Source organism: Gorilla gorilla, chromosome 9 (genome assembly GCF_029281585.2).
Source record: "Gorilla gorilla gorilla isolate KB3781 chromosome 9, NHGRI_mGorGor1-v2.1_pri, whole genome shotgun sequence".
NCBI classification, from domain to species: Eukaryota; Metazoa; Chordata; class Mammalia; order Primates; family Hominidae; genus Gorilla; species Gorilla gorilla.
Genome location: NC_073233.2, coordinates 73,717,524 through 73,744,958, shown reverse-complemented (window position 1 = coordinate 73,744,958; position 27,435 = coordinate 73,717,524). Strand labels below are relative to the sequence as shown.

Genomic DNA, 27,435 nt, shown 5'->3' with positions numbered 1-27,435 from the left:
GCGCACTCGCCCAGTTTGGCGCCCACCAGACAGTGGGGAAGGGGAAGGGGAAGAGGGTGAGGGTGGCAGGGTGGGGACAGGGAATGGGAAGCAGTGGTGGGGATGTGGGTGGTGCACCAGGGGGGAGGGCAGGGGACAATGTCTGTGGAGAAGGGGGGTCTGTTTAGGTTTCCGCTCTTGGACGGGAGGGAGCGGCGGGGTAAGCAGCCTAGGAGGACTAGGGAGCTCCACAAGTCCCGCGGCCAGGGCGCCCCAAGCGAGGCCGAGGTCCGCGAACGGTCGCCACTGGAGCGGGGCTGCAAGGGGGTGCCGATGCTGCGAGAGAAAACCTGGGGACCTTGGAACGGGCTCATGGTAATTGGGAAGAGAGTGGAGCTCCTGACTAGAAACACTCGAAAGCCGAAACTGGAGTCTGAGTACTGGAGACTGGAAGATGTGGAAAAGACAGTCTTGAAAGGGAAGTCAGGCCCGAGTCAGGAAAGGATGGATGTGAAGCTGCTGTACCGTGGAGCAAGTGCATCACAAGCTTCAGCAGATTTGGGGAAAGACAGCCCAAGGGGGATTTGGGGAAAGCAAGAGGTCAAACACGAAATAAAGGCTAAATCTAAGAGTTCAGGGATGACAGCAGGGCCTATGAAGGGGTCTGGGTTTGAAGAGAGGTTGAGGTCTGCTGGGGAGAAGGTAGGGACCAGTGGAGAGGACTTGAGATCCAATGGATATAAACTGGGACAGGATGAGAAGGGGTTGAGGTCTAGTGTAGACAAGATGAGATCAAGTGTAGAGAAGCTGAGGTCTACTAGTGAGAAGCTGGTGTGCAAGGGAGAGAAGCAGGGGTCCAGTGGAGTGAAGCTGAGGTCCAGTGGCAGAAAGCTGAGATCAAGTGGAGAGAATTTGAGATCAAGTAGAGAGAAGCTGAGATGGAGTGGAGAGAAGCTGGGAACTAGTGGAGAGAAGCTGAGATCAAGTGGAGAGAAGCTGGGAACCAGTGATGAGAAGCTGAGGTTGAGTGGAGAGATGCTGAGATCAAGTGGAGAAAAGCTGGGAACCAGTGGAGAGAAGCTGAGGTTGAGTGGAGAGAAGCTAAGATCAATCAGAGAGAAGCTGAGGTTGAGTGGAGAGAAGCTGGGAACCAATGATGAGAAGCTGAGGTTGAGTGGAGAGAAGCTGAGATCAAGCAGAGAGAAGCTGAGGTTGAGTGGAGAGAAGCTGGGAACCAGTGATGAGAAGCTGAGGTTGAGTGGAGAGAAGCTAAGATCAAGCAGAGAGAAGCTGAGGTTGAGTGGAGAGAAGCTAAGATCAAGCAGAGAGAAGCTGAGATTGAGTGGAGAGAGGCTGGGAACAAGTGATGAGAAGCTGAGGTTGAGTGGAGAGAGGCTGGGAACAAGTGATGAGAAGCTGAGGTTGAGTGGAGAGAAGCTAAGATCAAGCAGAGAGAAGCTGAGGTTGAGTGGAGAGAAGCTAAGATCAAGCAGAGAGAAGCTGAGGTTGAGTGGAGAGAAGCTGGGAACAAGTGATGAGAAGCTGAGGTTGAGTGGAGAGAAGCTGAGATCAAGCAGAGAGAAGCTGGGAACCAGTGGAGAGAAGCTGAAATCAAGCAGAGAGAAGCTGAGGTTGAGTGGAGAGAAGCTGGGGTCAAGTGCGGAGAAGCTGAGATCTAGTGAGGAGAAGTTAGGGACCAGCGGGGAGAAATTGGAGGGTTCAAGAATGGGGAGGAGCATAAATGAGAAGAACATTGAAAAAGTGGTAGAAGTTACTGGCGATGAAAGAGTGATGGCATTTACTGATGATGAGAAGGAAATTCCTTTTGAAAGTGTCAAAGGGAGTGAGGAACTACAAGGGACTGAGAAAGGAGTGGGAGTTGAGGGGGGCATCTTGAGTGAAGTGAAAGATATCACTGATGAATCTGTTTCTATGGAAAAGAAAGATATTATAGGTGAAGGTACCAGCGAATGAGGCAGATGAAGGATTGACACCAAAGAAGGAAAGAGGCAGACAGGGGGAGTACTGAAAGTCAGAGGAGAAATTAGAGCCAGGCAGAACATTATTGACACTGAAGGGGTAAAGTTGAGAAAGGAAAGGAGAGAGTCTGAGCCTAAAATAAAAGAGAGTGGAAGAGAGGAAGAAGAGCTGCTGGGGCTGAAGGCAAAGGCCAGGATCAAACGAAGCAAAGAGGAGTGTCTGGTTCAGAGGGAAGTGGGAACATATGGAGGAGAAAGAGAAGACTTGGTAACGTGTTGACAGAGGACACTTGGATATTGGGAGAAAAGCGTGACTGGGAGCTCATAGGGAAATGTTTGAGAAAAGGATGGAGGATGGGCTAGAAGGATTTAGTCTGACACGTGATGGGGTCTATGAGATGGAGAATTGCAGCAGGATAAAGGGTAGATTTTGAGAGTTGTGGAAGAAGGTGCAGACTGAAGTGGGCAAAATTTCTGAAAGAGGAGCCTGAAGAATGAAGCACTCCCAAGTGACAAAAGCAGGAGAGGAGATAAGAAAGAAGTGAGAAAAAGCATAAGAAGCCACGTGCCATAATGGTGATTGCGTTTGTTGGTATGTCCTTCATTATTTCCTTTTCTTTTCTTTTCTTTCTTCCTTTCTTTTTCTTTTTCTTTTCTTTCTTTTTTTTTTTTTGAGACAGTCTTGCTCTGTTGCCCAGGCTGGAGTGTGCAGTGGCGCAATCTCGGCTCACTGCAACCTCTGCCTCCCCGGCTCAAGCGATTCTCCTGTCTCAGCCTCCCAAGTAGCTGGGATTACAGACATGTGCCACCATGCCTGGCTAATTCCCTCACTATCTTCTAACTTCCAAGTATTGCTATTTATAAGTCTTTTTGCTCTTTTCTTTTAATTCTATAGATAGTGTTTTTTTCTATGTAAATTATCTGTTTGCTACCACTCCCTAACTCAACCTGCATCCTCACCCCATTTTCTCTGGCCTTACTAGAGGATGTTAGACCTTGAATTATAGCTGTTATCTTTTTTTCCCCTTTTGTCCGTCTCTTTTTATTGTATTCTCTGGGCAATTTCATTAACTTTAAAACAATCGATGTATAGTAGATGTACGCATTTTGGGGGTACCTGTAATATTTCGATACATTCATATAATGTGTAAAGATCAAATCAGGGCAATTGGGATATCCATCATCTTAAATATTTATCTTTTCTTTATGCCAGGAACATTCGAATCATTCTCTTCTAGCGATTCTGAAATGTACAATAGATTATTGTTAACTACAGTCACCCTGCTGATCTATAGAACACTGGGTCCCATTTCTTCCATCTAACTGTACATTTCTACTCATTAACATGTCTTTATTTCCTCCACCCTTCCTGGCCTCCAGTAACCACCAATCTCATCTCTATTTTCATGAGATCCACTTTCAACTTTATTAACTGTATCTTTCTTTCTTATTGAAATTTTACATTTTAACTCTCTTGTTCATTGATTGCTTTTTTTTTTTTTTTTTTTGAGGTGGAGTCTGGAGTCTCACTCTGTCGCCTAGGCTGGAGTGTAATGGCGTGATCTTGGCTCACTGCAACCTCCGCCTCCCCAGTTCAAGCAATTCTCCTGACTTAGCCTCCTGTGCTCACTGCATGAGCTGGGATTACAGGCATGCATCACCACACCCGGCTAATTTTTTGTATTTTTAGTAGAAACGGGGTTCCGCCATGTTGGTCAGGCTGGTTTTGAACTCCTGACCTCAGGTGATCCACCCAACTTGGCCTCCCAAAGTGCTGGGATTACAGGCGTGAGCCACCGCGCCCGGCCGTGCTTCTTTTTTTATATATAGTATTTCTGTTCTTGTTTCGTGAGTCTGTTCTCTTAGCTCTCCAAGGATTTTTCCAGTTTTTAAGTTTTCTTCTGCTTTTCTTATCGTTTCCCCTGAGTTCCCCTCCCCTGCTTCCCCCCGCTCCGTTTTTTTTGTGTGTGTATTGTTGGAAGTTTTCCTCAAATGTTTGATCTTCGGCTGTCCATATTTAAGAATGAGGCATTAAGCAGAGGCAACTGGAAGCAAAATTTGGGGCTTGTTGATCTATGGGCTTCACTCTGTGGCGACTGAAGCAAGCAGGATATTTTACTGGGTACGCCCAAATATCAGAATCTGTAAATCTCACTGAAGGGACCGTCTGGTTTCTACAGAGAATTCTCCAATCTGTCTGGGGGATATCTGCATGGCCCCTGCTATAGAGGTTACAGCAAGCAGCAGGGTTGGGGGAGACGGTTGTGGAGCCACCGCTTGGTACATATGTTTTTACCCAGTCCCTTGTTTTCAGCTCAGTGCTCACTCCACCTTCAGCTGTGCCTGGTGTCCCTGAGTTGGTGCTTCTCAGATTCAGTTTCCCCAAAGAGTAAACCCTCTGCTGTGCTATGGGAGTTGGTGCCCAGCTAAAAAAGGTTGGGGAGGGGATTTGTAAGCTTAACTGCTTTATATACAGACTCCTAAATAATTTCTCTGTTCTCAGCTCTATGCCTTTTTCATTCCATCTGAGCTATCTGGTCCCTCCATGTCCTGAACTTTTCTGGGGATAAGTAGAGTGAACTGTTAACTTTTTGTTTCTATTATCTTTAAGCACTTAAGTGCCAGCTACCTCCACTCTGCCAAGTTGGTTTCCACTCCATCTCCAAACTATTTTTTTTTTTGTCATTGTTGTTGTTTTTGAGATAGGGTCTCACTCTGTCACTCAGGCTGGAGTGCAGTGGCATGATCATGGCTCACTGCAGCCTCAACCTCCTAGGCTGAAGCAATCTCCTCAGCCTCCCAAGTAGCTGGGACTACAGGTGCACACCACCACACGAGACTAGTTTTTTTGTTTTGTTTTGTTTTGTTTTAAGTAGAGATGAGGTCTCTATGTTGCCCAGGAAGGTCTTGAACTTCTGGGCTCAAGCGATCCTCCTGCCTCTACCCCAAAGTGCTGAGATTACCGACATGAGCCACTGCACCCCGCCAACTTTTCCCCATCTTAAAAAACAAAAACAAAAAACCTCTCTGTACCCTACATTTCCCTATAGTACTGTCCCATTTTTCTTGCTCCTTAAGGTAGGCACAAAAGTGGTCCACCAAAGATATATTCACTTCCTAATCCCAGGAACCTGTGAATATTACCTTAATATGGCAAAAGATGTAATTAAGTTAAAGATCTTGAGAGAAGGGCCCACTTTAGAGGTGGGTCGTAAATGCCATTACAAGTGTCCTTGTCAGAGAGAGGAAGAGAAGGAGAACAGACACACAGAGAGGAGGAGGCAGTGTGATCTCCCAGGCACAGGCTGGAGTTATGCAGCTACGAGTCAAGGAGTGCCGATGGTCGCCTGAAGTTGGAAGAGGCACAGAATGGATTCTTCCCCAGAGTCTCTGTAGAGAGTGTGGCCTCCGCCAACACCTTGGTTTTACATCTGACCTCTAGAGCTGTGAGAGAATAAACCTCTGTTGTTTTAAGCCATCAGTTGCTGGTAATTATTATTATTATTTTTTTGAGACAGAGTCTCACACTGTTGCCCAGGCTGGAGTGCAGTGGCGCGATCTCGGCTCACTGCAAGCTCCACCTTCTGGGTTCATGCCATTCTCCTGCCTCAGCCTCCCGAGTAGCTGGGACTACAGGCGCCCGCCACCATCCCCGGCTAATTTTTATATTTATTAGTAGAGACGGGGTTTCACCCTGTTGGCCAGGCTGGTCTCGAACTCCTGACCTTGTGATGTGCCCGCCTCAACCTCCCAAAGTGCTGGGATTACAGGCATGAGCCACCACGCCCAGCCGTAGTTTGTTCATCTGTCTGCTGTAGTTCCTGTAGTTCTGTAGTTCCAGTTCCTGGAAGTTGAGGCTAGAGGCCCTGGCTTCTCTTTCTCCATCACGTTCATCACCTTCTGACTCAGAGCTTTCCTACCGTAGCTGTTTACATCTATCTGTCCTCACTAGGATGTAAATGAGCTCTATGAGGGCAGCAATATGTGTCAGTCTGGTTACCCTCTCTAGTCCAGTGTGTAACCAGCACGTAGTAGCACTCAGCATGTGTTTGCAGAATAAATCAACCCATCATATTCAGTGACTTCATCAGTCTCAGTACTATTTAATATCTATTGAGAAATTGCTATAATAATTTACCCTGTTTCTTAGAATGTCACATTTTTTGAAACCTCAAAAGCCTGAAACTGTCTTTGTTCCATACTTGTACTTTTTTCTGGGTGTAGAGTTTCCCTCAGCAGCCTGAAGACGTGCGCCTTTGTTTTCTTCCTTTCTGCATGGCCATTGAGAGTCCAGATCTATTTCTAAGCTGAGCCAGTTGCACAACCAGGCGTTCTGTGTATGAGACCTGTTTGCTTCTCCCCAGCTCCGCTATTTCTGCTTCTTTATTGGGCAGAAGCTGATAGCTTGCTCTTTCATTTTCTAGGAACTCTGATCCCATTGTTAGACAATAAAGGGGAGATATTAATAGGGAGTGGGCAGAGTTGTAAAGATAAGCTATAGATGGCTCAAGCCTCATGGTAGGATCTTCTTGACAAATGATTATAATAGCTAACATTTACTGAATTCTTGTAATAATCAGAGTAATTTAATCAGCACAATGCTAAGCACTTTACATGTTCTCTATAATTTAGTCCAATAGCTCTTTGAGATAGGAACTATTACTCTATCGACTCTACCCACTAGACACTGCCAGAGCCAGGCACAGAGTCCAGGCAGCCTGACTCCAGAGCTGAGCTGGAAACCGCTCTGTCTGTTGAATGGCCTCCTCTATTCCTACTAGACAAGCCCCGAACCTTGGCTTCCTCACCTGCCAAAGCAAGGCCTGGGATCCTGAATGGGGGTAGGGAATGAGGCTGTGCAGCAACCCCTCCATTCATTCGGCGCATGCTTACTGGATGAGCGCTTCAGTGGCAAGTATTTAAGAATATAAATGTTGGCGGGTGCTGTAGCTCACACCTGTACTCCCAGCACTTTGGGAGGCTGAGGTGGGCGGATCACCTGAGGTCAAGAGTTTAAGACCAGCCTGGCCAACATGGTGAAACCTCGTCTCTACTAAAAATACAAAAATTAGCCAGATGTGGTGGCTCACGCCTGTAATCCCAGCTACTTGGGAGGCTGAGGCACAAGAATCACTTGAATCCTGGAGGTGGAGGTTGCAGTGAGCTGAGATCGCGCCACTGCACTCCAACTTCAGTGACAGAGTGAGACTCTGTCTCCAAAAATAATAATAATAATTGTGTGTATATATATATATATAAAAATGTCAAAAAACAATGACATTTACTTTCTTTCCTAGATCTCTGCCATCCCGAGATCATCACCCCTAGCCTCCTCTGGAAACTCTCTGAGAGTTGGGGAATTGTCTCTTTTATAAGAGGCCTACACAGGCACGAGGTCATACTTGGGCAGTTTTCGGCCTTATGAAAATCTCTCAGATTGCACTGCACAGTATACAAATGATGAACCAGACAACCACAATCGTTCTTTGGATTGCATTTTCTCCTGAGATATCAGACATATTTCACCAGGGCCACAGAAAGAAAAATGAAGACCAAGATACCGTGACAAATGCCAACTACCTCGTAAGTGCAGATATTTTCAGTTATCTAGGTAGCTAGAGCTTTGCATAGGTAATACCCTTTTCTACTAAAATTAACCAAAACACACACATTCCAGGGCTCCTGAGTGATTTTTTAAATATATATATGTATATTTAAGTATATATACATATATGTATGTATAATTATATGTATATGTATACATTTATATATGTATATAACATATATATTTTTAAAATATATATATCGTATATGTGTGTGTGTGTGTATATATATATATATATAAAAAATAGAGATGGGGGTCTCACTATGTTGCCCAAGCTGGTCTCAAACTCCTGGGCTCAAGCCTAGATGATTTTTTTTTTTTTTTTGTGAGACGGAGTCTCGCTTTGCCACCCAGGCTGGAGTGCAGTGGCACAATCTCGGCTCACTGCAAGCTCCGCCTCCCGGGTTCACGCCATTCTCCTGCCTCAGCCTCCCAAGTAGCTGGGACTACAGGCGCCCACCACCATGCCTAGCTAATTTTTTTGTATTTTTCATTAGAGACAGGGTTTCACTGTGTTAGCCAGAATGGTCTCGATCTCCTGACCTTGTGATCCGCCTGCCTCGGCCTCCCAAAGTGTTGGTATTACAGGCATGAGCCACCACGCCCGGCCAAGCATGGACGATTTTTAAAATTTTTATAATTTTATTCTTTGTATAGTCCCAGCCTTGTTTCTTGTAACAGAATGTGTTAAAGTAACATTAACTTTTGGTTGGGTGCCGTGGCTCATGCCTGTAATCCTAGCACTTTGGGAGGCTGAGGCGGGCAGATCACTGGCGGTCAGGTGTTTGAGAACAGCCTGGCCAACATGGTGAAACTCCATCTCTACTAAAAATACAAAAATTAGCCAGATGTGGTGGTGCGCACCTGTAATCCCAGCTACTAAGGAGGCTGAGGCAGGAGAATTGATAGAGCTCGGGAGGTGGAGGTTGCAGTGAGGAGAGATCATGCCACTGCACTCCAGCCTGGGTGACAGAGGGAGACTCCATCTCAAACAAAAAACAAAACAAAACAAAACAAACAAAAAAACAAGTAACATTAACTTTTGGTTAAAATGCATTCTTGGTTGGTCCAATTAATTCATTCAGCAAACAGTGAGCACTTATCGTGTGCCCTCTGGGAATGCAAAAAATGTGTAAAACCGGGCTTTTAGCCTTGGCCTTTTTTTTTTTTCTTTTTGAGACAGGGTCTCACTCTGTCACCCAGGCTGGAATGTAGTGGCACAATCTCGGCTTATTGCAGCCTCCACCTCCCGGGTTCAAGCAATTCTCCTGCCTCTGCCTCCCAGGTAGCTGGGATTACAGGCATGTGCCACCACACCTGGCTAATTCTTATATTTTTAGTGGAGACAGGGTTTCACCACATTGGCCAGGTTCGTCTCAAACTGCTGACCTCAGGTGATCCACCTGAGCCTCGGCCTCCCAAAGTGTTGAGGTTACAGGCGTAAGCCACCATGCCCAGCCCAGAGCAGAGAGAATCTTAAAGAAACTAGCAGGATATGAGCCTAGGGCCAGACTGGGGAGGGAGCCTCAAAGGCAGGATTAAGGAATTGCGACTCTGTTCTGTAGGTGACGGGGAAGATGATGCCATCAGATCTGTGCTTCACATAGAGAAGTCCGGCTTCGAGATGGAGTCACCGGGGCATGGTGTGCGGGCACTCAGTAAAGTGGAGATATGATTACTAGATCATTATGGTAAGTAGTTCAGGCCTGGCAAGGTGGCTCAAGCCTGAAATGCCAACACTTTGAGAGGCCGAGGCAGGAGGATTGCTTGAGTCCAAGAGTTCCAGACTGGCCTGAGCAACAGAGTGAGACCCCATCTCTACAAAAATAAACAAAGTTAGCTGGGCATGGTGGCATATGCCAGTAGTTGAAGCTACTCAGGAGGCTGAGGTGGGAGGATCACTTGAGCCTGGGAGATTGAGGCTGTAGTGAGCCTTGATCGCACCACTGCACTCCAGCCTGGGTGACAGAGCAAGACCTGTCTCAAACACACACACACACACACACACACTTACACACACACACACAAAATAAATAAATAGTTCAGGGTAGAGAGGATGAGGTTATGAATTACAGCGGAGAGAGGAGGAATAAAAACAAGACTTGAGAGAGTGTTAAAAGTCCCATTTAACAGAATTGGCTGATTAATGTGAGTGGATGGTGAGGAAGGAGGCTCCAGGCGCATGGATAGCAGTAGCTGACGTGAAATGCTTACTCTGCATTAGGCATGTTACACACATTATCTCACTTAATCCCACAACCGCAATTGTATTACTATCCACATTTTATAGGTGGCTTTGAAGCCCGTCAGAGTGGTCAATCGAAACGACATAGCTAGTATGTGTTGGTAGTAAGTGGTGGTGTGAGGAGGGTTTGGACCTATGTGGTAGCTCTAGCAGCTGGCTGAGTCTTCAGTGCCATGTGATTGGGAGGTGAAGCGACCGCCCTAGTCAGCAGTGAATGAATGGCCGATTCGGGCCAGAAGCCTGCTGGAACCATCTTCTGCTCCGGAGAGCTCACAGTTAGGTGGCTCTGATGCCACATCGGCCATAGATGTGTTATGTTTGCCCCAAAGAATATTTTAAGACCATGTTTAGAATTAATTGGTACCTTTTTAAAATGCAGAGATTCACATTAAAGAGTGAGTTTCTGGCTTTTCTTGGAAAATGAGAGGATCTGGCCACACTGGGCCCATATAGGAACTGGAGTTGCCTCTCTCTGTTTCCTTCAGCTGGGGCCTGTGCCCCCCTGTTGGCCAGGCCCCACTGGCCTGCCTGGGGTCCCTGCCACCTCCGCAGGCACCTGGGTCTGCCTTTCTGCTGTTCTGTCACGAGGTGTGCCACTCAGCTTGGCTTTGAAGCCAGGCTGTGTTTGTGCATTGAATGCACACCAAGCCCAGGCCACTGATGGCTAAATACCTTTTCTGAATTGTAGGCAATATAAGATAAAAACATGCTGCGGGAAGTGAGAAAAACTACATGCCCACCCATGCTGAGTGCCCACAGGAGGCGCAAGGGTAGTGCAGGAAAAAGGCAAATGGCCATAGTTCCTGAAACCAGCATAAATTAAAACAAAATACAAATCATACCCTGGCAAATGGCAAGTAACAGCCTATTGCCAGTATGCAAATCACGTTGTGATTTTTTAAAATTTGTTTTGTAATAAATAATTTGTTTGAATTTTGAGCTGCGTACTTTGGACATATGATAAGGAAGCTGTGGGGGAAGATTTTGTGTGTGTGTGTGTGTGTGCACACGCGCGCACCTGCGCATGTTTGTTTATGGGGGTGTGGACCACAGTTTACAAAGCCTGGAGTTTTCTATAGAAATTCAGTTTCAGAGTCTGGGTGCAGTGGCTCACACCTATAATCCCAGCACTTTAGGACATCGAGGTGGGCAGATTGCTCGAGTCCAGGAGTTTGAGAGCAGCCTAGGCAAATGGCAAAACCCCGTCTCTACAAAATATACAAAAATTAGAGGGTCCTGGTGGCCCACGCCTGTAGTCCCAGCTACTCGGGAAGCTGGTGTGGGAGGATCACTTGAGCCCGGGAGGTGGAGGTTGCAGTGAGCCAAGATTGTGCCACTATGCTCCAGCCTGGGTGACAGAGCGAGACCATGAAAAAAAAAAAGAAGGAAAAAAGGAAGGAAGGAAGGAAGGAAGGAAAGAAGGAAAGAAACAAACTTCACTTTCAGAACATTTGTTCAAGACCAGCCTGGCCAACATGGTGAAACCCCATCTCTATTAAAAATTCAAAACTTAGCCAGGCATGGTGGCGGGTGCCTGTAATTCCAGCTACTCAGGAGGCCAAGGCAGGAGAATCACTTGAACCTAGGAAGCGGAGGTTGCAATGAGCCAAGATTGCACCTTTGTGCTCCAGCCTGGGTGACAAGAGTGAAATTTGGTCTCAAAAAAAAAAGAACATTTTAATAAACTTTTATGATTAAAGGGTGAAAACATGTTTCTGTACCATAACGTTCAAATGTGAGGCCCACACTGGCAAACAGGTATTTATCTGTATTAAATATTATGTTCCATTTAAAGTATAACAATAATTCTCCGTGCCCATGGTCAGGTTGGGCAAATGACCACATTTCATGCTTGTGTGAGTTTTTGTTTGCAATCTGTATACTGCCCTTAGAGATATAGGTTCAAACAGGTGCAGGAAGCAGAGCTGCCAGCAAAGTGCAGGAGTCGACTCTTTTTCTTTTCTTTTCTTTTCTTGCTTTTTTTTTTTTTTTTTTTTAGCTAGAGTCTCGCTCTGTCACCCAGGCTGGAGTGCAGTGGCTTGATCTCAGCTCACTGCAACCTCCACCTCCCGGGTTCAAGCAATTCTCCTGCCTCAGCCTCCCAAGTAGCTGGGAATACAGGTGTCTGCCACCATGCCCGGCTAATTTTTGTATTTTTAGTAGAGATGGGGTTTCACCATGTTGTCCAGGCTTGTCTCAAACTCCTAACCTCAGGTGATCCACCTGCCTTGGCCTCCCAAAGTGCTGGGGTTACAGGTGTGAGCCACCGCGCTCGGCCTCTAGACTCTTAATCTATGTTCTTTGAGTTACACCTGACAACTTTCCATCACACCTGGCTGCCTGGCTCAGGAACTGGAGGAAGGCAGCCAGTGCCGGCCAGGAATTTCTCAGAGGCCACTGGACAGTATTATGGAGTGGCCCCTGCCCCTCAGAGGCTCACTGTCCATAGCACAGGGGTCATCCATCCTGTCAGACCATGCTGACCCCACTCACGAGAGGCTAGCCCTGCAAGTTCTCCCCTGGGAATAGGAAGTAATCGTGCGAGGTTTGCATGGCAGATCAGCTTGGTCTCGGGAGCCATTTCTACACAAATCACGTGGGGCTCACAAGGCCATGCTCTGCTGCTCCCTGGACTCTGACCCCTGTCCTGCATGTCCTCCTTCCTCTGGTCCTCAGAGACTCCCCGTTCCCCGCCATGTGCACACTTAGAGTGGGACCGGGATGTGCACTGTAGCCAGTTCTGTTCTTGTTTGTGTTGCTCAGAATCCATTGTTTCTTACTGACGCAGATCAGTGCCTAATACTAGGTGTCTAGCACCATGCTGGGAGCCAGGGATACAACAGACAGGTGCCTCCCTGGGGGATAAGTGGAGCACACACAGGTAATAATCAGTGAACTGGGGAGCGCTTCGTTACAGGCCTCTCACAACTGGTATTTTATCTCCATCATATTGTAATTTCGTTTTTGTGGTGTGACCTAAAACGCCTTGGCTCCTCAAAAGATCTGGCCAAGTTCATGGTAAAGTTATTATTCCTTTAACAAATGCATTCATTTAACAATATTTATTAAGCACCTATTATTTGTCAGGTACCATTCCAGATGTCAGGATTATAACAGAGAACAAAACTGACAAATAGCACTGTTCTCTTGGTGCTTACATTGTTGTGGAAGGAGACAAAAAGAAATAATGTCAATATAATATGTCCTAAGAATTTTAAAGAAAAACTCAAGCAGGGTAAGGGAGAGAGAATGACGATGGGGAGGAGGGCCGCTCTTTGAGGAAGGCCTTTCTGGTGACCCTTGAAGCAGAGCCCAGCAAGAGGGGAGGGGGAAGCTGTGGTTTGGAGGAAGTCCTTTCATAGCGGGGAGCCTCAAGGGCAGAGCCCCCGAGGGGGAGTGTGCCCTACCTGTTGGAAGGAAGCCACTGATCTGCAATCCTGTTTTCCTCGTCTGCAAATTAATGGACTTGTTGGGAGGGACAAATGAAATCATTTATATGAAAACATTTATGTCAACTGTAGAGCACTCTATAAAAGTTATTCTCTTTATGTTGACTTCATCAAGTATTTGCAGTGTCTAAATCAGGAATGATCATAATGATTATATTACAATTCTGCCCTTTCATTTTTTTTATTGAGGTGAAATGCATATAACATATAATTAATCATTTTATAGCATACAATTCAGTGGCATTTGGTGCATTCACAATGTTGTGCAACCACCACCTCTTTCTATTTAAAAACCTTTTTCATCATCCCCACCTTTTCTTTCTTTTTTCTTTTTAAAATAGAGATGGTGTCTCCCTACATTGCCCAAGCTGGATTAGAACACCTGGGCTCAAGTGATCCTCCAACCTCAGTCTCCTGAGTAGCTGGGATTATAGGCACTCACCACTGTGCCTGGCCTTTCATTTTTATTTTATTTTATTAATTATTATTATTATTTAGAGACAGGATCTCACTCTGTCACCCAGGCTGGAATGCAGTGGTGTGATCATGGTTCCCTGCGGCTTCCGCCTGCTGGGCTCAAGCAATCCTCCCACCTTAGCCTCCCAAATAGCTGAAACTACAGACATGTGCCACAGTGCCTGGCTAATTTTTGTATTTTTTGCAGAGCCGTGGTTTCACCTTGTTGCCCAGGCTGGTCTTCAACTCCTGGGCCTAAGTGATCCTCCTGCCTTGGCTTCCTCCAGTGCTGGTATTACAGGCGTGAGTCACTGTGCCTGGCCTTTTTTATTTTTATTTTTTGACACAGAGTCTCACTCTGTCACCAGGCAGGACAGTGGTGCAATCTCGGCTCACTGCAACCTCTGCCTCCCAGGGTTAAGAGATTCTTATGCCTCAGTCTCCTCAGTAGCTGGGATTACAGGTGCACACCACCACGCCCAGTTAATTTTTTTCTATTTTTAGTAGAGACAGGGTTTTACCATGTTGGCCCCACTGGTCTCAAACTCCTGGCCTCAAGTGATTCACCTACCGCGGCCTCCCAAAGTGCTAGGATTACAGGAATGAGCCACTGCACCGGCCTTTGGTCTCATTTTAATTATTTATTTATTTATTTATTTATTTATTTTTTTATTTTTATTTTTTTTGAGACGGAGTCTCACTTTGTAGCCCAGGCTGGAGTCCAGTGGCGCGATCTCGGCTCACTGCAAGCTCCGCCTCCCAGGTTCACACCATTCTCCTGCCTCAGCCTCCCGAGTAGCTGGGACTACAGGCGCCCGCCACCACGCCCGGCTAATTTTTTTTGTATTTTTAGTAGAGACGGGGTTTCACCATGTTAGCCAGGATGGTCTCGATCTCCTGACCTCGTGATCCGCCTGCCTCGGCTTCCCAAAGTGCTGGGATTACAGGCGTGAGCCACCGCGCCCGGCACCTCATTTTTAATAGTCACTTGAGTTACCATTCTGGAAATCGATTTCCCCCCGTATCTGACTTTGTCCTCTCTGTTTCTGCCTAGCCTCCAGCTCCTAGGCTTCATCCATGTATTTTTCCAACAGCGATTTATTGAGCACCTACTGTGTGGGAGGCACTGTGCTAGGCAGATTCTGGAGACACAACAATGACAGTGACAGGGAGGTCCCTGCATCCCCAGGACTCACAGTGTGGTGGGGGATTTAGACAGTGAATGGATAATTGCCAGAAAACTAATTTAAATTATGATACATGCTTATAAGAAAAAATGTTTTGAAAATTATGTTAAATACATTTGTGGAGTTATCGAAGCTACTGGAAGAGAGACGCCACTCTTAGAACAACATGACTGTGGTTTTATAACTGTGCTCCTAATTCAGACACGGGGGAGAAAGATGACCTCGGGGAGGCGACCTGGATTTTGCTGGGGCCTAAGCAGCGAGGCCGGCCCAGGAAGAAACAGCGGTGCTTCCTTCATTTGCTCCTGGTCACCCTCTGAGGTGTGCAAGGGTAGATAGTGTTGCCATCGCTCCCATTTGAGAGATGTGGAAACTGAGGCTTGGCCAGGCGTGCTTGCCACCTGGAGGGCCTGACGTCTGATACTTGCTTTAGCCAACGGTCAAAGCGTTTGTCCGATAGGGGGCAGCGGCGCGCCGGGCTGGAAGGAGAGCGGCATCCGCGCGCGCGGCGCTCCCGGCGTTCCAGGAGGGGGCGCTGCTGATCCGGCCTCGGATCGCCGCTCCCGCCCCGGCCCTGCCCCGCCGCCCTGCCCCACCCCCCGCCCGGAGCCCGGCACTCGTGACCTCGCCAGCTCTCAGCTCCCTCGGGCGATTTCGTGCACGCTAATGTGCGCCTCTGTGTTTTCCTAAATGCTAGTTTCTTCATCAAGCGGCGGAATAACGCATCAGGGCAGGTGACCCACGTCACCGGGGTGATGCACTGGTGCTCGCCGGGGCGAGCGCTGTGCCTGCGGGAGCCGCGCGGCCGGCGCGGTGTCGGGGCGCCTCGTGGGGGCCGAGCCGCGCCCGCACGTCCCTCAGGTAGGCGCGACCACAGTTTCTTTAGACAGGATGACCTGGCAGCGTTTCCGCCCCACCCACGGCGAGTTTCGCTTTCCTAATGTGGTTAAAAAGTGCGTTCTATCTGAAGTAGGGTGGTTGAACAGGTTTCAACATTTTACTTAATTTTTTGTTTGTTTTAGATTTCTTCCTTCTGGTGGGTCTCTTTCTTTTTCTGTCAAGAAGATGTTCATAACTGTCCTATTTGGCATTTGTTCAAAGTCCAGTTCTAGTAGCTTTTGGACTGTGGTTTAATTTTAACTATAAAGCATTCTTTTGGAATAATTGCTTTTGAATCTGGGAAGAGCCAGCTGGATAGAAGGCCATAAACACCCCCCTGCGGGGAATGTACAGGCTTTAAGTTACGTTTTTTTACCACTAGCATTTCTCTTTCTCTTTTTTCTTTCTTTTTTTAGAGACAGGGTCTGGCTCTGTTGCCCAGGCTGGAGTTCAGTGGTACAATCAGAGCTCACTGCAGCCTCATCCTCCTGGGCTCCAGCGATCCTCCCATCTCAGCCTCCCGAGTAGCTAGCTGGGACCACAGGCACGCATCACTGGCTAATTTTTTTTTTTTTTTTTTAGAGACAGGGTGTTGCTATGTTGCCCTGGCTGATCTCAAACTCCTGGTCTCAAGTGATCCTCCTGCCTCAGCCTCCCAAAGTGCTGGAATTACAGGCCTAAGCCACCATGCCTGGCCTAGCATATCTCTTTTTTTAAAAAAAGGAGACTGATGGGGGTTGGGGGGATGCAAATTGTGAGTAGATAGGTGGGATTGGAGGAGAGTTTGAACATCTGCTTTAATCAACTAAATGGTGTCTTAGAGCTGTCCTGCGGGCAACCATGTGGCCTCAGATTTCTGGGACAATCTCAATTTCTGGGACAGAGGACTGGCCCACTGGCCCTTTGTTAGGCTACGCATCAGACCACCACCAATTTCCAGTTCTGAAATTGTGGTCACCAGAGAGACCTATCAGCAGCCATAGAGATTATCTCCTTGGGAATGACTGGACCCAGGCAGCCAGGCAGAGCTGGGGTCCCCAGAGCTCCTGGCACTAGCCGGAATATTTCCAGTTCCTCTTCTTCCCTTACAGCACAAGTCCTTTGGTAATCATTGCTCGTATTTGTAGAACCTTAGAGAATTTTGGATGTAGCAGGACAGAAATTGGTTGCATACCATTTTGTGGCTTGGGTGGCATACATCTTGTTTGGCAATTAAAAAAAAAAAAGATGAGAAGAAAATGGGATATGCAATGGAGACCAATTCAAGAAAAAGTGATTTATGCCAGTCCTAGCTGAGGCAGATGAATTTGGGAAGACTTACTCATTTTCTAGAAATAGTCTTCACTTGACCAGAGATTCATACTTGGGCGTATTTAAATACAGAGCTCTTCTGGAGCATTTGACTAGAAGGACAGAAAACCAGAGACTAATTAACCAGTTGTTACCAGCGGGAGATCCGTTTTTTTGTTGTTGTTTGTTTGTTTTCTTTTTGAGACGGAGTCTCGCTCTGTCGCCAGGCTGCAGTGGAGTGGCATGATTTTGGCTCACTGTGCAATCTCTGCCTCCTGGGTTCAAACCAGTCTCCTGCCTCAGCCTTCCAAGTAGCTGGGATTACAGGTGCACTCCACCACACCCAGCTAATTTTTGTATTTTTAGTAGAGACAGGGTTTCACCATGTTGGCCAGGATGGTTTCAATCTCCTGATATGGTGATCTGCCTGCCTTGGCCTCCCAAAGTGCTGGGATTATAGGCGTGAGCCACTGCGCCAGGCCAAGAGATCAGTCTTACATGAAAATCAAGGGTTCAGTTACCCAGTGGGTCAGTAAGAGATGAGGCTTTCATTTAGAAAAATCGGAGCCTGAGGCCGGGCGCGGTGGCTCACGCCTGTAATTCCAACACTTTTGGAGGCCAAGGCAGGTGGATCACGAGGTCAGGAGTTCAAGACCAGCCTCGCCAAGATGGTGAAACCCTGTCTCTACTAAAAATACAAACATTAGCTGGGCACAGTGGCAGGCAGCTGTAATCCCAGCTACTTGGGAGGCTGAGGCAGGAGAATCGCTTGAACCTGGGGGGCAGAGATTGTGCCACTGCACTCCAGCCTGGATGACAGAGTGAGACTCCATCTCAAAAAAAAAAATAAATTAAAAATAAAAGTAGAAAAATTGGAGCCTGTGCAGCTCTCCTGAGGGCAGATGCATAAAGCTGGGTGCACCCCTCCAGCCTGCTGGGTCCCAGAGAAGCTCAAGAGGCAGGGGCCATGTCTTTCACCACTTGTCACTGCTATGATTCCCTGTTTAGAACTCTCAGTGAGTGTCAGATCAACACATGCATCCACCATATCCCGTGTGTATAAGAACAATCCATCACTCCTGACCTAATCCAGCACAGAACAGAACTTCTGGAAGAGGACCAAAGAAGAGAAAGAGTGGAAGTGTCACATGCCCAGAGGAAAATAGATGCGACAGAGATGAATAAAACAAAACAAAACAAAAGGAAGAAAGCCAAGCTAATCTGGGAGTTCCATCACGGCTAAGAACGCATCTTTGTTTTGTCACGCGGTTTCTAGCCCGGCTCAGACCTGGGCTGCGGCACCTCAGGCATCTCCTTTCATCTCTCGGCTTTTCTCCTGGCTCCCGGGCACTTCTCGAGACTTTTTGGACCTGGACTGGTCCATGGCAGAACACCTCTTTCCTGAGTCCTCCCCATGCACCTGCCCAAAGCGGGGGATTGGGGTGGCACTCTCCAAGATGCCAGGCTCCTCAAATGAAGCCATCACCCCCTAGGCTGTACTTGGCATTGTCTCCAAGGAGCCTGGGGAGGTAACCGGTTGGGGACTGATTCACTTGGGAGGGAGGGAGCGAGTGCAGATTGCAGATGCTATCTAGTTGGGCCAAGTCAACCTGGGGAAGGGCAGGTCTGTGTCTCAACTGGTTTAGGGGTAGGAGAGTGGGATTGGAACTTTTACACCTTGCATTCTTAGGACGTCACAATGGTTTTCCCGAGGCCTCCTTATCTGAGGGTGTTTACCTATTCAACCAGCATACGCAGGTTCAGGACTCCCACTTTGTCCGGGTTCTGTCCTCACAGGAAGATTAATGCGAACAACAGGGTCTGACAAACCAAAACTCACAGATAAGAGACTCGGGTTATTAGGGCAGATGCCAGAAGTCATGGGATCTTCACGGGGTGGCTGTAGGCTGAGAAATCTCCCTCGGGATGTGAGGGGGTGTATTTCTGCGTTATTGGTCATTGAGAAATTCCCTAATCTTAGAGAGAAAAGGAGTGGAACCAAGGGCTTGAATCGGAGTATACGTAGTTGACCTAATTATAAGGTTGTCCATCCGTCTGTTTAATAAATAGTTCCATGATGTGGGACGGCAAGGTCACTCATAGCCCTGAACATTAACAACCTTTTCCTAAGGTTCTGGAAAAAAAGTGGTAACCATGTGTTCAACTGCAGGCTTGTTCTGTCTCAGGCCTCAGGCTGACATGAATCAGAAATAGAGGGAAATGTGGAAGTGGCATTGCAAATATTAGTTCTAAAAACGGACTGGGAAGAGAGTGCCTCTAGACCCAGTCATGGCCTAGCCAAGCCCCAGAAGAATGACATCACCCATTGTGCCTCGTGGGGAGCCCCTGAGGCTGTCATGGATTTGTAGTCCTATGTGGGACAGCGCTGCTGACGGGGTTATTTCCTGCACTAGACGTAACCTGTCAGCAAGACACTGTTTACATGAGCTGAGTGCCAAGTTGCGGCACATTATGCACGATCGCTTTTAAGTTCAATTAAATTAACGTTTAGAAACATTGTAGATAGAAAAAGCTAAAGAGCATTTTAGCAAACAATGATTACCTAGAGATGCAAGTGCTTTGAATTTGAGCTTTAGAGAACTTGTGAATTTGTAGGAGTTAAGCAGGACAAGTACCCATCTAATGAACGTTCATAAGGGAAGCGCGCGTTTAGGAGGCATTTCAGGTAGCCCAGCGCAGACCAAGGAGGGAAGGAAACAGATAAGATGTCAGAAAACATCTTCGAATACCCAGAGTTGTTATCCCCTCCACGAAACATTGGAGGGCGAATTGTTTGGGTCAGTAAAATAGAATCATAAAGTGTGAAGAAGAAACCTGTGGAACATTCTGGAAGAATTGGTCAGAGATGGGCCGGGCGTGGTGGCTCACACCTGTAATCCTAGCACTTTGGGAGGCCGAGGTGGGTGGATCACCCGAGGTCAGGAATTCAAGACCAGACTAGCCAACATGATGAAACCCGGTCTCTACTAAAAATACACAAAATTAGCCGGGCGTTGTGGTGGGCGCCTGTAATCCTAGCTACTCAGGAGGCGGAGGCAGGAGAATTGCTTGAACCCGGGAGACAGGTTGCAGTGAGCTGAGATTGCGCCACTGCAGTCCAGCCTGGGCAACGAGCGAAACTCCATCTCAAAAAAAGAAAAAAAAAAAAAAAAGAATTGGTAAGAGATGAATACCCCATCACAGCCTCTTTGATTTCAGAGGTGAAACAGTTGAACCCCAGACCTCACTGTCAGATGTAAAGAGTCACTCCAAATTTATAAGCTCATTAAACTAGTATTTCTGACCGTTTACACATTTGGCTGTAGAGAAAATACACAGAATGCTTCCAGCCACACCTATGCCTACTCAAGCCACTTAGCTGACAAGCCACTTAGCTTTTTCTTCTAATTACTCGGGTGCGCGTCTCTGTTATTTACAAAGTTTGGTGAAGTCAGGGCAGGGGGAGTTTATGGTTCGATACCCTTTCTAGCACAGAGGGGTAAAATTCAGCCTGTCTTTTGAAATCAGTCTGAACTGTCAAACTCCCAGTTGAGGACTCCTCTCCCCAAATCAGGAATCTTTTTTGTTTTCTCTGGCTATGGGCCACAGTCAGGGCTTTGGAGTTCATTTGTATGCCCTCCCCCCTCCCCATTAGTGTTATTGTGTATATTTGAGGTACTTATTCTTCACTGACCATAGGTGAATAGGAGCTGTTCACCTAAAAGCTCCCACTCCCCATTCACTTTTTTTTTTTTTTTTTTTTTGAGATGGAGTCTTGCTCTGTTGCCCAGGCTGGAGTGCAGTGGTGAGATCTTGGCTCAACGCAACCTCTGCCTCCCAGGTTCAAGCGATTCTCGTCTCAGCCTCCTGGGTAGCTGGCATTACATGTGCCCACCACCACACCCGGCTAAGTTTTTGTATTTTTAGCAGAGACGGGATTTCATCATATTGGTCAGGCTGGTGTCGAACTCCTGACGTCAGCTGATCCACCTGCCTTGGCCTCCCAAAGTGCTGGGATCACAGGTGTGAGCCACCGCACCCAGCCCCCATTCACTTTTGTTTTAGGAAATGAGAAACCTTCTGCCTTTTTTCTTTCCTTCCTTCCTTGGATGTTAGTTAAGATCAGTGAGGTAATGGTGATAAAGTACTTTGAATTACCTCAAGGAGAGTGCAGCCCAACTTGTTATTATTTACCTAGGTCAGTTCACAAACCCCCACGATCTAGGGTTCCTGTCTCCTGCCCTGGGGATGGTGCTTGGGAGAAAGGAGATGTCACAGACCCAGTCCCACAGGGCGCTGTTGGCTGGAGTTGGTCATTCCTGACTTTGACATCAACAGGCTTATCTCTAGAAGTAGGCTAAATGGTAGCTCAGGCGCCGGTGTTGCCTCATCCCGCAAACTCTCAGGGAGGCTGCCTACTTCCAGCCCCTGTTCTGGGAACTAATGATAGGTGGGATGAAAAGACTGTTTTCTCTGTTGCGCTTTTATGAGTTGTTTTCAAAGATGAGGTGGCAAGGACATGGTTAACCCGCTCCCTTGTGCAGGGAGACGTCAGAATGACAGGGCACGGGGAATCTCCCCAACCTGTTCCCAGGAGAGCTCTTGCCGAGGACGGCCCAGCTGTTAGCCAGAAATCAAGGCAGCCTCAAGCCCTATAACCCAGATATCAGTGGGCTTTTTCGGCTGACGGTGCTGTGGCCTGCGGCAGGCGGCAGTGTGGGTAGAGGATAGCTGTGGCTGAGGCCGGCAGCTCTTTCCACACGACTTCTTGGGTAATGGCTCTTCTTAAGCCTGTGATATTTAGGGATTGTCAAACTTCTCTTTCATCCTGAGCCACCTTCCCTCATGGGTAGCAGAGGAGTTGGATTTCTTTTCTTTTCTTTTCTTTTTTCTTTTTCTTTTTCGACAGAGTCTTGCTCTGTCGCCCAGGCTGGAGGGCAGTGGTATGATCTCTGCTCACTGCAACCTCCACCTCCCGGGTTCAAGTGATTCTTCTGCCTCAGCCGCCCGAGTAGCTGGGATTACAGGCATGCACCACCACGCCCAGCTAATTTTTGTATTTTTAGTAGAGATGGGGTTTCACCATGTTGGTCAGGCTGGTCTCGAACTCTTGACCTCAGGTGATCCACCTGCCTTGGCCTCCCAAAGTGCTGGGATTACAGGCGTGAGCCACCAAGCACAGTGAAGGAGTTGGATTTCTTATGAGAAGAGTATTATGGCTGTGTGTCCCAGAGGAGGCACTGTGTCCTCATGAGGGTCCTTCACTGAAAGGAGAGCCTCGAGGACAAAGGAATCTTCTAGAGACGACGTTGGGAGGGAGGAGTGGAGTTTGCAGGTGACTCTAGAGGACCCCAAAGTCCAGTGGGAGCTTATTACCTCCTCGATAGGAGGAGCCTGTTGTTGTCTGAGTGAGGAAAGGTGGCAGAACCGAGGCTGAGAGAGGCTGCGAAGATGCAGCAGCAGCGCTGAGGCCTGAGAGGAGGACACGTTCTATTACTCCAATTAATTCTACCCACCGAAAGGGCACATCACATTTTTGGGGTTGCCAAAAGCCGTTCTTAGCAGTAAAAAGTCTGTGAACTGCTGCACTGGGGATTGGCAAAGGCTTGGTAGCCAGCGCATTGAAGAGGGAGGGACAGCAAGCCTCACACCGGGAGTGGATCCTTCCTGTGTTTCTGCCACCACAGTTTGCCAGTTTGATGCCAAGGGACTCTTACTGTTTATGTGTGCATGTTTGTGCTGTTAGATTATCTTCTGAGCAATTTCGAGTTTTAAGAATATGTTGGTGAAGTCAACAATGAACAATTCCAGGAGACTTGGTTCCACCCGGGCCCTGCTCAGGAAAGATGAGGAGCCCCTCCCAACCCCACCCCTGCCCGTCCACATGGCCCTTCCTCCCCATCATCCACCATGGGGCCCTCCTGTGCCACAACATGGCTCTCATCCTTCTGTCTGGACACTTGCCCTGCCTCCTGGAGAGCCAGGCTCCTGCCCTGGCGGGCATGTGAGTGTGCATGTGTATGAGTGTGCATGTGTGAGTGTGCGTGTGTGCGAGTGTGTACGTGAGTGCATGTCTGAACGCGTGTGCGAGTGTGCACGTGAGTGCACGTCTGAACGTGTGTGCGAGTGTGCACGTGTGCGAGTGTACGCGAGTGCACGTGTGCATGTGTGTGCAATTGTGCGTGTGTACGTGTGTGCATGTGAGTGCATGTGTGTAATTGTGTGCGTGTGTTCGTGTTTGAGTGTGCATGTGTGTATAATTGTGCACGTATGTGAGTGTGAGTGTGCGTGTGTGTACAATTGTGTGCGTGTGTACAATTGTGTGCGTGTGTGTGAGTGTGCATGTGTGTGCATGTGGCACAGAGGGGGAAGAAGAGAGTTCTCTGGTGATCGCCACCATTCAGTTGAAGGGTTTAAGCTGAGCCAAGATGAAGCAAGAGTGACACCAAGTGCCAAGAACAAGTGCTTGCTGTGGTATCAGGTGTGCTCTCTCCTCAAATCAGAGGAGCAGAGAGAAGCTCAGTTCCAGTCTGCAGTGTTCACCCCTGTGAGAGGGTGCCGACCCATCCAGAGGTGGCCAACCCCCTCCAGAGGTGGCTCAGTGCCGGCATGCCACTCTGCCCATTTGGACAAGGGGATGGCCTCTCTGGGAACTGGATGCGGAACCGAAGCTTTGAATAGATTTAAAAAATAAAATCCAAGGTAGGATGTTTTGTTGGCTAGAACATGATGCACAGACCCAGATTGCCATTCTGGCCCTATTGCTGTCCTTCAGCCCCATTCGGAGAATGACCAGACCCCGAGGCTGCAGTAGGACAAAGAAGAAGACTGACCCAGTTCTCTGTTTCCTGCTGCCATGCCCGGGCCTCTGCTGCCAGAAGTCTTCCCCATGAAGCCATAGGTGGGGAACTAAAAGGCATATTCCTGTGGGGTGACCCCGAGAGAGACTGGGCATGGTTTCCACCGAGACACTGTTGGGGGCAGAGAATTCTTTGGTTGCCGGAGAGGACCACCTGGTGCAGACCAGACCTGCAGCTGCGGCTTCAGGGGAGGAGCATGGCCGCCTTGGTGTCTCCATCTGGCCAGTCCTTGTTCCTACAGTTCCACTCCCAGCCGTGTCCTCAGCTTGTACCCACTTGTTTTTTTCCTTCATGGAAGCTAAGGAGGGGACTGGGTTTGTTTGTCCAGATGCCACCAGTTGGATGACCGTTGCGGGTACAGGAGTGTCTTCACCACGCAGTGCCAGGCCAGGTCCCACCTCACATCTCTATTCCTCATCTGGGAATGCTGGCATCAGCAGGTTGATTCAAAACTTGGAGGTGTTGGGAAACCCCTTGGGCTGGAGATTTCGAAATGAGATTCAGATGAGAAAAAACATAGTGGGTGGGGTTCTGAGGCAGGAAGGAGACAGCAAAAGCTCCTGTCCTGACGCTCCGCTCGATAGCGGGGATCAACAGAGCGGCCTGGCATGGATGGGGGCAGCCACGCTGGCTGAACCCAGGTGCAAGGCTGGCCCTGGACGGCCTCTCCCACCTCTGGACACAGAGCCGCCCCGTGCCTCTCCATTCACCAGGCGAAACCACACCTGGAGGGGCGTGCTCAGTCTAGGGCATGTTGGCACCAGCAGGTGTGGATAAATCCAAGGGCTCCTTCGGAGGGAGGGCAGGGGAGGAGGGCTGGCAGGAGTATGGGGAGAAAAGCTGTTTGAAAAGATTGTAAAAGGCTGTGGGAGAATTCAGAGGGGGGCGAGTGATGAAGGGAGGACCACGCAGCTCAGGAGCCACAGCCTGGGTGGCCCGGGCGGCAAGGGCAGCCCCCATTCTGCTGTTGAGTGGCTGTCTTGCCGTCTGCACTCCCTCGTCATACAGTCCTCCCTGTGCGTTAGCTCAGGACAGCCTGGCATCGGTGGCTCCTGGTGGCAGGTGCCTGTGACATGAAGAGCACAGAGGAAGACGCTGGCTAGATCCAGAGGCAGAGAGAGGCGGACATGAGGAGAAGGTGAGGGAAACTGAGGAACAAGGAGAGGAAGAGCAATTAAAATGATTCCTTGAAAGAAAAGGAGGTAAAACAGAAAACGTGGTGAGGGGTATCCTAGAAGGAGCAGAAAAGGAAGGAAAAAAAAGGGTGAACATTGTCTTTCATTTGAAGGACTTGGAGTGGCACAGTCAAGAAGGAGTCTCCAAACACAGTCAGTACTCAGAAAGCTCATCATTGGATTTGTAAATCCATTTCATCTGGGTGGACTGAAGAACGTGGTACCCTCTGAGGATGTCTGGGCCCATATTGTGGGAAAGTCAAGAGTGGCGCCGCAACAAACTAGCTAATCGGTTATGAACACGAGGGGCTCATGATTCATGAGCCTGCCCATCTATCTCGTGCAGGGTGGAGACCCATCTAACCGGAACCACCACCCAGCCTCTCCCAGCCTCCTTAGATGACAAGCTCTGGCATCCTCGGTCCACCCAACTCAGCCCCCAAGCATTTCGCCAAAACATCAGTAAGCAGGTATAGGTGAAGGAGGTCACAGGTGTCTGCATTTTGTGCCGTTTTCTCTCCTTCCGAGTGCTCAGCACACGACTAACCAGGGGTTCTCATCAGGGGCCGTATATTCACTCCTCAAAGGGTAGTCAGCAGGTCACCAAACACCTTCCTCTGAACTCAGAATAAGTTTATTTTTACTTAATTTTTTAAATTAAAATAAATTTTTTTAGGCCGGGTGCAGTGGCTCACGCCTGTAATCCCAGCACTTTCAGAGGCTGAGGTGGGCGGATCACAAGGTCAGGAGTTCAAGACCAGCCTGGCCAATATGGTGAAACCCCATCTCTAAAAAATACAAAAAAAATTACCCGGGCGTGGTTGCGCATGCCTGTAATCCCAGCTACTAGGGAGGCTGAGGCAGGAGAGTTGCTTGAACCTGGGAGGCAGAGGTTGCAGTGAACCGAGATCCTGCCACTGCACTCCAGCCTGGGCAACAGTGTAGGACTCTGTCACAAAACAAACAAACAAACAAACAAAAATTCTGGGACAGAGTCTCGTTCTGTTCACACAGGCTGGAATGCAGTGGTGTCATCATAGCTCACTATAACCTCAAACTCCTGGGCTCGAGTGATCCTCCCACCTCAGCCTCCCAAGTAGCTGGGACTATAGGCCCTGCCACTGTATCTGGCTAATTTTTAAATTTTTTGCAGAAACAGGATCTCACAATGTTGGTCTGAAACTCCTGAGCTCATGTGATCCTCCTGCCTCAGCCTCCCGAGTTGCTGGGATTACAGGCATGAGCCGCTGTGCCCAGGTAGTTTATTTTTATATTCTATATTACTGTGGACCGGAAAATCCAAGAGTTTGCCTGTACCCTATGGGAAAATTGTCTCTCAGCCGCAATGTGCCCAGCGTTCTCAGCAGTCAGGGCAAATTCAACTACAGCAGCCACCGCCTGTCTTACCGAAGCTAAACCAGACATGGATGTTATTATCTGCTGCATCCAGCATTTGTTTAGAGCTTTCTGCTTCACAAAGCAACTCATTATCTTAATCTTCACCATCATCCTACATTGCTCTTACTTCCACTTTATGAATAGTCAGTCTCAGAAAGCTAAGGCATCTTCCTCAAAGCAGCTGTAGGATTCAAACTCTGTGTCCGGGGACTCCAGATTCTTTGTGCTTTCTACACGTTTGGATTTCATGGTAACATCAAAAATCAGGATTCCTGGATCTGGAGCAGTTTATTCCCTCAGCCTTCCTCCCACCCATTGCCATCCCAGCCCATTTCTATAACCATCAAATGGGCAATTTTTTTTTTTTTTTTTTTTTTTGAGACATGGTCTCACTCTGTCACCCAGGCTGGAGGGCGGTGGCGCAATCTCGGCTCACTGCAACCTCTGCCTCCCAGGTTCAAGCGATTCTCCTGCCTCAGCCTCCTGAGTAGCTGGGATTACAGGCGCCCGTCAGCACACCCTGCTAATTTTTTTGTATTTTTAGTAGAGATGGGGTTTCGCCATGTTGGCCAGGCTGGTCTCAAACTCCTGACCTCAAGTGATCCACCCGCCTCGGCCTCCCAAAGTGCTGGGATTACAGGCATGAGCCACCACGGCCGGCCTAAATTGGCAAGAATTTTCACTGTTCAATGAAGAACATCCTTTTGCAGCCAATTATTCCAACATTGCCTTCCTGAAGGACTCTTTCAAAATCATCAAGAAGATTTCACTACAAAAGCAATATGGGAACATTGTAGAAAAAAGTATGAAATATAGAAAAAAGAAAATAAAAGTCATAATTCTGCCATTGAACAAGAATTTAAGATTTTTACTTCCATGATTTTTACTACAGACATGTGGACTGACTTATGTTTATAAAAATGACAAGGGTGC

At 48.1% G+C, this 27,435-nt stretch overlaps 2 protein-coding genes across 2 annotated transcripts; both read left to right on the top strand.

The window, feature by feature from the left end:
* Positions 1-2: 2 nt before the first annotated feature.
* LOC109028814 (uncharacterized) lies at positions 3-10,922 on the top strand. Its single transcript, XM_019036090.4, has 3 exons — positions 3-2,550; positions 7,256-7,541; positions 9,129-10,922. The coding sequence occupies exon 1, from the start codon at positions 103-105 to the stop codon at positions 1,951-1,953; it is 1,851 nt and encodes a 616-aa protein (XP_018891635.3). The 5' UTR covers positions 3-102; the 3' UTR covers positions 1,954-2,550; positions 7,256-7,541; positions 9,129-10,922.
* A 4,586-nt stretch (positions 10,923-15,508) lies between these two features.
* Positions 15,509-25,963, top strand: LOC129525256 (uncharacterized). Its single transcript, XM_063693251.1, has 2 exons — positions 15,509-15,761; positions 18,078-25,963. The coding sequence occupies exon 2, from the start codon at positions 22,849-22,851 to the stop codon at positions 23,761-23,763; it is 915 nt and encodes a 304-aa protein (XP_063549321.1). The 5' UTR covers positions 15,509-15,761; positions 18,078-22,848; the 3' UTR covers positions 23,764-25,963.
* The last annotated feature ends 1,472 nt before the right edge of the window (positions 25,964-27,435 follow it).

What these genes read in the sequence shown, in the direction of transcription:
- LOC109028814 (XM_019036090.4), top strand. Translation starts at nt 103, where the DNA reads ATGTGGGTGGTGCACCAGGGGGGAGGGCAGGGGACAATGTCTGTGGAG.
- LOC129525256 (XM_063693251.1), top strand. Translation starts at nt 22,849, where the DNA reads ATGTTGGTGAAGTCAACAATGAACAATTCCAGGAGACTTGGTTCCACC.